Here is a 15,152-nt window from a genome sequence, read left to right as displayed (position 1 = left end):
AGATTACACGTTTTGTTGAAATACATAATTTGTGTATCTTTACAAGAATAATCGTGGTAAAAAAGCAAACCAACGATCATTCTTGTAAATTTTTTTTTACTGTGTGTATTATGGGTTATAGTTACCCTTTTCATGTTAATTTTACCCTTAAAAAGGTGTAAAATACACATTAAAAAATGTTGATATATTTTTACATCTAAAAAGTGTTAAAGTTATGAGGAAAAAAAGTTAATCACACCCCCGTTTTTTTCTCAGTGTTCGTCGATCGAGCATAACTTTTTTTTTGAGGATCGCTGAAATCTCGTCCTTTTCAGGACTTTTGAGACTTCATATAAAGGTCCTTTAACAATGTCTATTTCAAGGTTATTTGCGACCTATACGTCTCACAGATCTTTTGTTTGCAAATGTGACGCAGATTTTGTTCAATTTGCTTCTTCACTTTAAGAACGATGACTAGCGATGAAGCATTTTTTTAGACCTCCACCAAAGCATTTTAAAATACTACTAGTATCCCTGTATCAAGTTATGTTTCGAAAAATAGAAAGTTTAATTTCATTAAGGATTTTGAACAACCCTAATGATAGTTGCTTCCGAATTTCCTGCAAAATATAGCGACATCAAATTGTCACGTTTGAGTTACATTACGGTTTAAAAAAGTTTTACAAAATATTATTGAAAATGCTTTTGTAGGCTTTTAACCAATGAAATGAACTACCACTATGCAAAATATGAAACCGCTGTCACCAGTGGTTTGACAGCTATGCGCTCTGAAATTTGTTGCATTTTTTTCAGCCACCCTGTATTTGTGCAGCTAAATTATATCACGATAAGGCTCAATGTTATTTAAAAATAGGTAAAAAACACCAATTTCAAAGGTGCCTCACTTCCCCCTACCTTCTTTTCCATTCACAGAAAACAAGATCTTTCTGTGAGGAAACCCTAAGACCTAGGGAATATATTCTAAACTGACTAAAAGAATTAAAATTCGAATAATACAAAATGGATTAGAGTTCCACTCTCCGATCTAATCTCTTTCCCCGAGCCTTAGGTCGGCTTCAGACCTAGGTATAGCCCAGTTCCCGATGGTCTAGAAATTCAAAATAGCAGCCAATTTTATTGGGTTTTTCTTTTAAATTTAACGGATCACTTGCCCATGTTGTCCAATCTTACGCGATAATTCTCCAAAAAAATCTTGATTGATAGTAAATTAGAAAAGTTAAGACACATAGCTAAGCCTTTTAGGTCTGAAGTCTGTTTTTTTTAGTTTTGAGGCAAACGTTACCCCTTAAGAACGCTAAGTCGGCGGGGGCCGTTGAAATTTAATGCTAATTCACTCACTTCTTTTTTTACGTTTCTCTTTTTCATATAATAATATTTCACACTTTCCTTTGAATTTTTGAGAGATACAAATTAACATTCGCAATCATTTCAAATGAATGTTCAATTGAACATCTAAAATATTTTTTGATTACACAATCTTTTGACGTCATTCACACTAATTAAAACTTCAAAATTTCTCTGAATTGAAACAAGATTGAATCATTCTTTTTTAATTCATATAGTCTTTTATCTGGAGGGAAAATATAAAAGTTGTTCTCAAACATTTTCTGACATTTCGACAAAATGTTTGAAAAGCGTGAGGCAAACAAATGAAAATCATACAAAAGTTTTTGAAGTTTTCTAAATACCAACTGGATGGGGAATGAAGGCAAACTGATTTGGTGCTTTTATATTCCATTGATACGTTATGTTGATTTTTGCAATTTTGAACATGTCTCATGACACATACGGATGGAAAAATCGCTTTTCTCTTGCGAATATTTTCGATCTACCACATAGTGACAATGTTGCTCATGGCAGATAAATGTGTATGGCGTTTTATCTGTAGGAATGGCGAAAAGTTTTCCCAAAAACTTGAAATGTCCCCTTAGGGAAGAATATTCATGATTCATTATAAAATCGCGAAATCAATTTCAAAGTTGGACCCTTTTGTGCATACAGTATTTCACGATTCCCCCTGGAGGTATTTGGTTCTTCGTGCATTGGAATTGATTGGCATTTTGTCATATTAAAATCGTCATTTGGTATTCTGGACCCAGAAATAATTGCTTTGCCAAAAACATCATCAACAGCCTTGCCATTGCAATTTTTGGATTATTGCTTCATTTCAATTTGCAATTGGATCATTTATGTCGGATGGAAATGAATGATCTTGATTGAAGTTTCTTTTTTTTTACTTGGTTCCTATGCCAAAGTATATACAGGTCGTTGTGTAGGGTAAGTGAATGTGGATATAGATCTCTCTGGTAGCAATATAACCAGAAGCTCTACGACACTCTTCCACCAGCCTCAGCCACAAATACTCAAATTTAATGTTAGCTCATGTGTGAGTGCTTATGGGTGGAAATCTTATCAAAGTCCTACAATAGCACGAGGCCCCAACTTGAGGTGGTTTGAACAAGTTGTTGGGTAAGATGAGGGAGGAGTACATCTTTACGGGACTGTAGGGTTGGCTTCAACGAAATTGAATCATAAAATTGGATTTCCGTTTCTTACTCTTGCTTGAAATTTTGTGGATGAGGTACACCCTCTTTTCAGGATGGATGGGTGAAAACTTTCTCCCCTCTGTGATACCTTCAGTGTACTCTGAGAAAGTTCTCAATATGCATTGAGCAGTGGAATTTGTGTAGATTTAACACATTTAGAACTAATCTAACTCATTCACTTATTTATTTCAAATTGTATAATTAGATTTTAAAAATAAATTTATTTTTTAAGTATTTCCTTTACAAGAGTAAATCAATTTTTGATTTTTTTTTATTGAGGAAGGTGGGAGATACCAATTGCTGGTCTTGGGTTGGGAATCTTCGTTTTTTCTATTTTGGTTTTTACATTTTTGTTTTTCCCAGGCGATACTGATAACTTCTCGAAACACACAAAATTTCCCTTTGCCCCAAAGGATGAAACCAAAAATTTCCCAAAACACAGAAAATTTCCCCTTGCCATGAAGGACGAAACTAAAAACTTAAAAAAAGAATGAGATTTCATTTAATAAAATATACTTGTTTAAAATATATGAAAGACAAGATTTTCAAAGACTAAGTTTCCAAAAAAACAAAAATTACCGAAAGATTCCAAAGACAAACTGGGATAAACAAAAGTGTAAAAAACAAAATGGAAAAAACAAAGATTCCGTAAACCGCTGGTCTTGGCCTTACTCAAGACCCGTCGTCACTCGCGCCTGTTACGCGCCACTGTTCGGCAATACCGCACCCCTTATAAAGTGACGTCCTGGTCCACACCGTCGATCTATTAGAGGCTAGGTCGACCTCGTTTCCTTAAAGCATAGAGTTCGCCTTTAAAAGTTTTCCAGGCTGGGCGTTCTCGTCCTTGCGAACCAGATAATCAGCTCACCAGAGCCTATTGAGGCTTAATGCTTGACTCTTGGTAGTGCTCATACACTTCATGGAGGCTCCGGAATCGCCCGTCGTCACATCGGTTAAGACTTCGTAATTCTGTATTCTGGCAAGATCATAATTCTATACAGTAGTAGCTTAGTCTTTTATGTCTAAAGCGTTCTTCAGACTAGAGGTTTAGCCCAGTTCCCGAAGGTTTCGAAATCTGGGAGCCTAATAGGTCATTTATCTTTAATAATCCAATCCTAAGTTAAATTTTCCCAAAACATCGTGATTCATAAGAACTTGGAGCAGTTAATCCACATGGCTAAGCCTTAGGTCTGAAGCCCGTGTAAGGTTCTGGACCGGAAAACACTTGATAGACTGAAATAGGCCCTGATGGCTTTAAGCGATCGTGTGCGGACTATTGTTGAGATGTTGTTGTCGGATGCGATTGTTCACGCAAGGTAGACGTAGGAGTTAGTACCCTCAATGTTGCAGTTCCCCATCGAGACCCCTGTTTATTTTGCCTTCATTTTTCTTAGCCCTAGACTTCGTGTCGAGTGCTCAATCTGACTGAAGAACTCTTGAACAGCTATAAGATTGCATCCCATGATGTCAATACCGTTAGCATAGGCTAGGATCTACGTGGACTTATTGATAATGACCCCTGCATGCTCAGGACGGAATCACGGATCGCTTTCTACAATGCCAGTTTGAAGAGAACGTACAATAATCCGTCTCTCTGTCTGATCCCGTTGTTAACACGAAACTTCCAAGACAACGATCCGTTGCCTTGTGTTCCTCACATCGGTCATTATCATCCTAGTTAGTCTTATCAATTTGTTTGGGATACCGAATTCATTCACCTTATCACTTTGTGAATAGGATATGAAGGTGTGAAATTATGAAAAATAGGGGAGGGTTTTCAGGCTTTGAACACAGTCTGGCTTCGAAAACTTAATTGCCATAACGTTATATTCATTAAAATAATTGGGAAAAACAAGGGGTAGTTAACTGTACTGCCCACGCTATGTTTTTCAGGACTGGTACTTCAAGTACCATTCCGTTCGCTCTGCAAAAAAGAAAGAAGAAAATTAGCTCCTAACCAAATTCAAAACTGATGCATAAGAAAATAGAGGAATTAGTGACAAAAATCCTAGAGAAAAGACCAACCAATAACCACTGAGGAAGACACGATAAGTGTCGAAAGCTCTGGTAAATATTGTGTGTTTGATTCATAGGATTGGATCAACAAATTCCGACGCTCACCGGAAGGACAGATTGTCCTGAAAAACCTAGCTCAGTTACACCACCGTCGACTATCCCTTTAGTACCGCTCAGGGTTCACTCGAGTACTGATCTGTCGATATTTTTCCAAAAATGGTGCCGATCGCATGCCGATCTACGGATCTCTGGCTAAATTAATCCGCTCTGTCGATCACTTAGCAAAATATTACCGATCTGCCGACTTTTAGCTCCAGATCGGCAATATTTTGCCACTCGCCAATACAGGCGAACGGCACACGGACGGGCTCCAAGAAGATAAAATATAAGGTTTCAATATCTTTATGATTTGTAGAAAATAATCATTGTCGCGATTAAATGGCTGAAGTTCTCATGTTTCACTCTGAGAGAGTCATTTATTCACCCCTTGGGAAAAAAAACATCAACTGTTCGAAGCCTGAAAGCCCTCCCGTATATGGCCTTATTTTCTAGATAGTGCTTAGATAGGGTATTCGATACTACTTTCCTTAGTTCAATTTTTCTATGAAGGTCAATGATATTTCCTTCTCTAAAATAGGTTTTTTTTCTCTAAAATAGCGGTATGATAAACGATATCCTGTTTTAATAGAAGACCTGATATTCTACCCTTCTATAATCCATGAATTATAGACGATGTAACCTCTCTGAGAACTTTATCTGAGTGTATTGCAATGTGGAATATCTCCAGGCCAAGAAGATGAGTATAACCGCTTTGACGACCCCTTGCATATTCACTTTTCCTTGGCGTAGAGACGATTCCGGAAGACTTTGGTGGGGAATTTTATATGCAGGATTATGTTTTAAAAAGAAAATAGTTTGTGAAAAAAATTAAATTCTTGCAAAGTCGCAAGAAAATTATTTCTCTTCAGTTTTAACTTCTTCCTTAGCTCACAATGGCAATTTCCTCTTTTTTTTCCACTGCAGTCAGAACTATGTACTTTGAACTTTTTCGCTACTTCCCTCCCAGAAATCCTTCTTGATACTCTTTTCTACGTGATAAAGTCTATCTGCGGTTGCATGGCCAAAAAAATTCACCTTAATGCAGAGGATTTTATTTTATATTAAATCGTATAGGTAATTTGATAGGACATGAGAGTCAAGCGTTGGAAATAAATTAAGTACGATTTGATGGGAAGTTTTGTCTCTAAATTGAAAATTTGATATCCACTATAAATAACCAAGACAAGACAGTTTTTGATCTTTTTTACGGTATAAGTCCCATTCAAAAGTATAATTATCATCACATTCTCTTGAGAATTTACGTGTGATTCCGCAGTGTCTCTGTGTCACGGTGGATAGGAGCATAATCGTAAATTTGTATAATAAATTGATTTCTTCAGTGGAAGAAAGAGGTGTACATAATAAAAAATGTTCCACACCCGAAAAAACTTTGCATTACCTCATCCAAAACTCTAAGGCTTGCACTTGAAACGCCCCAAAGCACCAGAAAAGTGCCCATAGATCTCATATTTTTTGGGCAGAGACGTGTCCCACATCCCATCACAATAGTTCCACTGTAATCGTTTGTTTCTGGTCATCGGCAGATTTACTGCGTGAGGTATTTTTATTGACTTTAAATTTCTACAGTGTCGTGATTTAAATAGGAATTCAGTACAAATTTAAGCAATAAAAAATTGAAATCAATCAAACAACATGCATTCAGCAAATTGAGAGTAATTATTCGAATCAACATTGGCTTTGTGATTTTCCAACATAAAATTTTATGTTCAGGGACTTTTATTATGGAACTAACCTTGGGTTCCATAGCAACCAATTTTTAGTACAACATTACTGTAACATTATTTAATTGTTTAATTAAACATAAACTTGATTGAATTTAAAATTTTCCCTGTGTTTCGCTTTTTATGAAGTATTTGACATGGTGATAATGCAATATAATTCTTTTAAAATAATTTAAATTATTCTACAGTAATTATTCTAAACAGCATTAACTTAAGGAAAGTTAAATTAATTAATGTTGTAGTTTTATTCAAAAGAGATGCTGTAAAAACATCCATAGAAGAAACATCACAAACATCATTATCCATTAAAGCTAGTGATAAGCCTAGATCAGCTTATTGCAGGTTTGATTCTTAACGTGAGCAAACTCGGATTGCATGCAAATTCGATTTGGAACTTAATGAGATATTATACAGCAATTTGGAATCAAATTTCCTAAAAATTGCAAACTTTTTTATTTAATTCAAAATATCTAGGATGTAAATGAACTGACAGAAAGATGACAATGGAATATAGAGCAGAATCTTTGCCCCAAAACTTGATCTTAGTGGTTACTCGGTAGCTGAGATAATTCAATTTTTGTTTTAGAACACGTTTTTAGACCACAGTGGACAGATTGTCTATGTGACGAACTACAGAAATATCAAAGAATGATTGAATTGCTCATTCTTTTAAACCTTATTTTTAAAAACGTAATCGAGTAAAAGCGGTCATATCAGCACCTGCGGAAAAAATATTTTTTTTACAACGACAAAATCGGACAGCTGGCATAACCTGATCAAAAAAATGATATTTGGATGAAATGTTCTCTACAATTATACCGAAGTAATCATCAAAATCGATTAAGCACGTGTCGAGATAATTGAGGTTATATGTTTTGAAAATTGTTCTTTCGACTCTGGCGCCTCTAGTGTTGGTCCTACGAAGTTCGAGTGTTTAAATAAGTTGCAGCGTTTTGCGAGACTTTTAATTTGAGCCCTCATTCGTCAAAATCGGTTAATTAGAACCGGAGATGGCGTTTTGAATTTCGTAAACTTTGACCCCTCATATCTCCGGTTCTTTTTTAACCACAGCGAACTCACGCCACTTTTTACAAACTTCATAGTCAAGAATACAACACTTTAGAATTTGATTAACTTGTGCAATGCCGTTTTTGAGAAAAAATAATTTGAATTTTGAAGTCTGTGGTGAGTTTTGAACTTCCATATGAAAGTGCTCATCGAGACGAATTCACATATCAAAATTTAGGTGAAAATGTTAATTAGAACCGGAGATATAGGTCGGTCGATTTTCGAATTTTGAACAATTATAGCACGGTTCAGAGGTTATCTGCGGCTATAACATACTAAAATTTGAGCCTGATCGATGTCATAGGGGCAGAGCTATTGAGATCATCACACCCTACGATACTCGCTTGATCCTCGCGTGAGCGCTTCTTCTTCCTTTCTTCAACTATGGAGCAGAGCTCTTCTTTGCGGCGGATAGTGACACAATCCGTTGTCTTTCAGTTTCGTTTAATGATTGTGTTAGGTATATCTGCGGCTTAATTCGTCGAGACCATATCTCCCCCTTCAGTCACATATTTGTTGGCTGCGATCTACCATCTCATCTGAGAATGAGAGCAGTGCTATTTCTGTTCCATTTGCTGATTTCTGGATGTCCTGGGTACCTGTCGTGTCTTCTGATTAGGGGGAGTTCTGCCAGGGTTCGAGGACTTATAGTGCCTAAAGTTCAAGATGACTGCCTCTATCGGTCGCTTTTTGTAAAAGGCGTCATTCTGTTTAATTCTCTTCCAAGTGAGTGCCGTATTTCTGCGGCTGCTATTCGTAATTTCTATCTTCAGGCTGGATCCTAGAAGCAATTAATTTGTTTGTTTCTTGAACACTCTTAATTCTTAATTCTTGTCATTCTCTATTTTTTATATTCCTTTTTTTCTGATTTTTTTTATTATCACAACTGTAAAAGGGATAACCCTATTCTTGCGATTAAATAAAGTAATAATAATAATAATAATAGTAATAATAAAAAGACAAAATTAAGGTATTAAAAATGGTGGAAGGAGGGGTGGATGTTGGAGAGTCAATGCACCATGTTGAAATTTTCACCCGATATAACTTTTACCAAAAACCGCAAGTCGATATCTCTTAGTTTAGGAAATATTAAGCTCCAAAGAACTGCCGGAAGGACGGACGGACGGACGAATGGGCGGCTCGACGGACGAATGGACGGCTCGACGGGAACGGTTTTTAATATAATAATAATAAAGCTAGCACAACATTCCATATAGTTCCTGTTCCATATAGTTCCTGTGGCATTCCCACTAGGGGATTTCTAGACATGCATTATTATTTTTTGTTGTACGGGATGAGGTTGTCAGCCCCATGCTCGTGGAATCAAGTGCAGTGAAGCTCACTGGATGCAATCCGAACACCTTTAACGCCAGAAGAATTCTTGGTGACCTAAAGGGGATTCGTACCCGGGACACTTGCAACATAGAGCAAGTGCTTTTTTAGTCATTCATATATTCGTGATCAGGAAGTGGGCCACACACGTTAGGGCAAAGTTTAAGGCCGATCGGAGGATATGAGATTTTTATTACGATTATAGTAGGTGAGATTTTTAAGAATCTCACCTAATATCAATCGTTCTGATTTAAGTTTAAAATGTAATAGGGGAATGTGCTCATGCTTTATACGATCCCAAGCTTCGTAATGCCTAAATTTTTCTTATGTTTCTTAATAAATTTGACTCTGCGATATATTTTAAAAACTGCATACACTTTCCCTTAGTTTTTAAAATATGGGTGCGATTATTCATATTTATTGAGAAACAAGAAAAGATTTAGTCATTGCGAAGCTTAGGATCGTAAAAGCATAGTCAATTTCCTCTAGTGGCTTTCTTAAATCTTATAGTTTAAAATAAAATTGCAAAATTGTGCAACTAAATTGTATGAATCTACATAAAAGTAACCTTATTATACCTATTATTTTGCATTAATTAATTAAGTACAATAAGGAGCCACAAATCCTTAATAAAGATTTCTTGAAGATTGTTTAATTGAATTAAAACAAATATATTTTTATGCAACGTGAATAATTTCATTTCATACAAACTTTTCTGCTTTATTAGTTTTGATACTGAACTGTTGTCTTCAGGGTGTAACTCCTGAAGAAACAATCTCTCGATATTTCAAGTTGCTCTGCCGTCGTTTTGTCTTACCTGTATCTCTATTTCTTTTTTTTTGTCTCAATGTAAAAGAACACGAGAGAGTTGTATTTCACCAGAGTCAAAAATTTATTCATATTGCCCCGAAGTTTTGTAACAGACAAATTTATTTTATTATTTTTTAATACAGTGAATATGAGATTGGAATGGAGATGAATTTTAACAGCTTTTCCTTTTCGCATGGAAAATTATTCGTGTGTAAGAGAGAAATTTGTGATTACACATTTGAGATTTAAATAACAAGATTTCCATTTATTTTGGGATGCCACTGCCGTTCTTGTCTCTGATGCCAAAATATTACCCTCAGATGATACCTACATGTACGACGATGCTGCCCGTGGTGCTCTCGGTGGAAGCCACTACCAAGGGCATTGGTATGATGAACCACCATACGAAAGTGATCCGGATGATTTTCTGATGTCTGGCATAAATGCGGGCCCTGCGGCCACAATACAGGTATGTTGTATGTTTTAAACCATACCGTTTTACATCTCAGTCTCCTTTCCATCCCCCCCCCCACTCAGTCTCCATTCCATGTGCCATCCTAAAAATGTTGATGAACCTTACGTGAGTCAGACTATGGAATTTCATCGTAGGGCAAAATCAAATGCAAATGAGGTGAATATTTCATTATGTACCATTGCCTTTTGCTCGTCCTTTGAGAACCATTGCAAGAGCGTGCGATTTTAAAGCATAATGCTCTCGAAAGTGAAAGTAACGTATATTTAACACTTACTTTACATCCTCCACGTGGAACCATTCACATTAGATACAAATTCAAAGGCACTTTGTGGAAGATTTTGTGAATAATTTCTGATAAATTCGAATATCAAAAGTCCTTTCATTCTCCTACCCAAGTAACAATTTACGATCATGGCATAGTAATTACTTGTTTTTGTATTGGTAAAATGTTGATAAAAATTAATTGGATAACAGAAAAATATGAAAAATACTACAGTAGAGTTCCTCAAATTTAAATTTCTTAAATTTGAACGGAATTTAAAATGTAAAATTTGAGGTTGTGCGAAGAAAGTTTTGGTTGGAGTCTGAATTAGAACCATTTTTCTCTGCAGTTTCCTCAATATTATCGTAATACAGTGGCGGCCAAAATAATAGAATCAGTTTGCAAAGCTTATATTTCTTTTAACTTTTGTATTTTTTCGCAATTTGTTGATATAATTCCGAAGTAGAAATCTCCAAATTATTAGAATCGTGGAATAAGGGTTGTTTTGGCCGCTAGAGGTCTCTATTTTACACAGAATACATCAATAGTGAAATTCAATTCGGCAAAAAAAATTGGAAAACTGTCATTCATGGTTTCTAAATCTGGCTTTATTTAAACTTATCCGATTTATAGACCACATTCTCTCATTTAAATGAAAGTGGTCCTATCGTATTTTTCAAACCTAATTTCACTATTGATCTATTCTGTAAAAAATAGAGACCTCTAGCGGCCAAAACAATACTTATTTGACGTAAGGTAATTATTTGAACATTTCTATATCAAAATTATTTAAACGAATGGGAATAAACGAAAAAGCTAAAGGTAAAATACTGGTCTTTGCGGCGGTGATTCTATTATTTTGGCCGCCACTGTATATTAACGTCCGCATCAAATTCCATTTATTTTACAATAAATTACATAAATATATTCTCTAAAGTTATTTTTCTTAAATTAGGGAAAGTGCATTTCACATCAATTCCATTACGTGTTTGAAAATATATAGTCAAGTGTTCTAATCTGGGCGCTGCGCTATCTGGATCGTTTATGACTAATCCACTTAAAATAATATTTTTTATTTCCGGGATATAGTCACTACAGTAACATAATATAACTATTCAAGTTTCAGAAAAAGCAAAAATAATATTTTTGTCCATTAAATAAGTGAATGCCCGGATTAGCACACTTGACTGTAATCGACTCATTTCAATCTCGTAGCAGATGGGTTTTTCACTAAGAATTTTCTAGCAGTGATATTTTTGCTAATGACAGCTGGTTGATTGAAAACATTTATTGGTTTTTCCTTGTGAAAAAGTATTTTAAATCCAAAGGTTTAATTAAAAGTTAATTAGTGAAAGGTGACCCAGTTAGTGCATGCTGACTTATTTCAGTATTATCATTATTTTGTAACTTTTCTTTAATATTTTTGATAATTCTTTTTATATTATGTTTCTGAATGAAACAGTGAATAATTCTATGGATTTAGAAGAAGTAAAGAAGAATTTCATCAGTCCAAAAACAAGCGTTTAAGTAGCACTCTTCGAAAAACGATCCAGTTACCCCACCTTACTATAGTTCAAATTTGAGGAATGGGAAATGTCATCTATATCCAAGCCTATACCCCCCAAATGTTAAAAAATACCCCAAATTTCAGGAACTCTACTGTACTTCTAACAGTGTTTCGAGTTACTCAGTATTTGACAGGTTTCCCTACCGCATCAGAACACAATTGTCATACGCAGCCTATATGACATTTAAAAATTTTCTGTTAATGTGTCATTTATAAGTCAGATATGCTGAATTATAGAGTTATTATGATTAATTAGATTAATAATTCTAGGTCGTTTCGAGTTTTGTTTTCATAAAGACAAAAATTTGTTTTATAAAGTAACGAAATTTCATACAAATTTAGAAACCTTTATAAACTTTAATTGGTATATTTTCCAATTTTCTTATTAAAGACTGAAATAGCTTTTTCAAAAGATACCTCATCTCTGACATAGCTTTCCAATTTCCGGCGAATTCACTGAAAATGTGTAGAATCTAATTAAAATAATGCGTATAGGTGAAATTCTCTCTGTGAAAATTGACTGTGATAATTGAGAAAGGATGCCTCCAGTGTGTGTGATAACATTGGCCAAAATACGATGAGAAGAATCTGGGTAAAAGCACACGAGGAACATTCACTAATTTTAATTGGATTCAATTCCGGACATTTTGCCTCTCAATTTCTACAACTAAACTCCCCATACATTTTCACTTCGGAAAATCTCCTGTCCAAAATTAATGTATTCACAACACGTTTATTTGTCCTTTCGACTCAGAAAACGTAAACTCAAATACTCATTTATAATTTGGGAAAATCAAATTACAATTCATTTCCATTGTTTCGGTAACTTCCAAAGAAAGTCCTTCGTAGTTATCGTTCTATGCAATGATGTGAGAAAAAAAAAGTTGTGCCAAAGTAACATTTGCGTGAATAAGAAATTCTCACCAATTGTCTGGGGAGGGTTTCCATGAGGATTGGGTGGTTGTTAGATAGACGGAAAAAACTATCAAAATGCCATATAAGCTCTGAAAGTACCACTTTGAAAACTTTATCCCTCTTGTTATTGTGAAGTACAGTTTGTAGCAAAAGTTTCAGGACATTTCATCTCTTAAATATTTTATTAAAAACTTGTTGATAATTGTGAATTATTTCAAGATACTTAGTCTCATTCGTAAAAATATAACTTTGAAGTTGTTTCTTATCATACATAATAAACAAGATTCTCGAAAGACGTTAACTGTTAGACAAAGTTTTAATATTTTAAAAGTTGTACTGAATTTTTCAAAATTTTGTTTCCATTTTTTTTTTTAATTTTAGAATTTCGTATTCTCCGGGAAATCTCAAGACTATAACGAATTTTATTTCATTTGAAAATCGCTCTACAACTGTTTAATTGATTTAATTACTTGCTAATTAAAAATTTTATTGAGGGTTTCGATATTGTTCGATTTGAATTGAAAAATTACGATATTGCTACGACGATACCTTAATAAATCCGAAATCAACACTTAACATAGAAGAAATACTACGGAACGGATACTTACTTTCATACTTAGGTGGCTGCCACGTTCTGTTAAGGGACCGGTCCTTCCACCAACCTCCTCCAGTCCTGGCGACTCTTCGTCAGTTCGCTCCAAATCCTAGCATAGGTCTCTGTCTAAAATTCCGTCCTATCAGAGGCTCTTTGCGAGTTTTGGTAACAATCTTTCTTTTACGGGGATAGGTTGTGAGCCCCTCGCCCAACCCTCTCTAGAAAGACGAGATCCCTTGTTCTTTAGCCTCTGGTTCGTGACTTTTCACTAGGCTTACACAATCCACAATCTTCTATCACTCACCTGAGTATACCGGGGCCTACCAAGCATCTAGTCCTCTTGGAGGTGAACATAGGAATTGAGGAAAGAAAGTAAAGTATTTTTTCAAAAAGGATCACATTCACAAAGTTATAAAGACTGATCAAGGGGTAAGCATGTTGAGGAATTCAATGTCATAGGGGTCATAGGTATCAAATGTATCCTGGTAAATTACGCTTTTCCATTGTTTTGCCACGGGGTCGGAAATAACGCTAATGCGGCGATGTCCTCAAGTCAATTGATGTTAAAACTGAATAATTGTTGATGATATTTATAATTTATAAATGATAAACTCAATTTTAGGTTGTGCTATTGAAATTCTGGTAGGGTAAAATGGGGTAATTTGGAACCATTTACAATTTGGGACATTTGAGATTTTCTCACTGTTTTAGAGATTCAGAAGGAAGTAATCTGTTTCTTTTCTTAAACGTCTTTTTCTTCTATTTTGCGGTCTTTGTTTTCTCTTTGCTCATCTGAAGCAATGAGAAAATCTCAAGTGTCCCAAATTTTAATCTGTTCCAAATTACCTCATTTTACTCTAATCAAATCCTGGTAAATTTTCAAACACTCGCCTGTGTCGACAGCCGGACTTCCCAATCTTAATCCTTTATTCATATCATGTCACGCCCAAACAATCATATCTAGGCGGTGCTAAAGGTTGTTGGGACTTTTGTTCGGGTCAATCGTCTCCGTATTTCAGAGAGTGAACATTAGTCGCCGTGAACAGTTCACTCCGAGAAACTTGGAAGATGGGTGGCATCTTCAGTTCCCCATTTTTACATTGTATCAGGATTGTTGAACCTAGAGGAGTTAAAGGGAGAAAGTCCGTTCTGACGAAGACTCTTTAAGTCAACGGCACCACGTACTAATCACTGTTCAGTTGGGGTGGTGAATCTGAGGGGTGCTATAACGGCTGATTTTATTGGAACCGGTGAACATCTGGGAAAAGGGGGTCAGCTTAGAAAATTATAGATTCTTCCCAAAGCTTTCGGCTCAGACTCCAAGCTTTCCTCAGTGGTCAAATCTTGTCTTTTCTCGCTTTGTCATAAAGTCAGGGATTTTCCAGGGCATGGAATCCAGGGCAATGCACTTAATTTTTAATTTTTTTAAAATAATAAATATTGGCTAATTTCAATTTTTGTGTCTTCTCTTAGAGATTTCAGTCTCAGTCTCGACTGAGACTGAGTCTCACATAGAAATCTCTAAGAGAACACACAAAAATTGAAATTAGCCAATATTTATTATTAAAAAAAAATACAAATTAAGTACACATGGATTCCATGCCCTGTACTTTATGAAAAAGCGAGAAAAGACAAGATTTGACCACTAAGGAAGGCGTGGAGTCTGAGCCGAAAGCTTTGAGAAGAATCTAGAATTCTCTAAGCTGACCCCCTGTTCCCCAACGT

The 15,152-nt window shown here is 35.4% G+C and overlaps 1 protein-coding gene across 3 annotated transcripts in view; it reads left to right on the top strand.

Annotated features, from left to right (window-relative positions):
* The window catches only part of LOC129809922 (uncharacterized), a 184,716-nt gene that overhangs the window by 146,231 nt on the left and 23,333 nt on the right, over window positions 1-15,152 (top strand). For all 3 annotated transcript variants that reach the window (XM_055860069.1, XM_055860068.1, XM_055860067.1), the window contains one exon: window positions 9,934-10,082. In XM_055860069.1, the coding sequence (XP_055716044.1) occupies window positions 9,934-10,082 (149 nt within the window). The remainder of the gene's footprint in view (window positions 1-9,933; window positions 10,083-15,152) is intronic.

Source organism: Phlebotomus papatasi, chromosome 1 (genome assembly GCF_024763615.1).
Source record: "Phlebotomus papatasi isolate M1 chromosome 1, Ppap_2.1, whole genome shotgun sequence".
Lineage (NCBI taxonomy): Eukaryota > Metazoa > Arthropoda > Insecta > Diptera > Psychodidae > Phlebotomus > Phlebotomus papatasi.
Note: the sequence above shows the minus strand (reverse complement) of the source record. Positions and strands in the feature narration are given on the sequence as shown.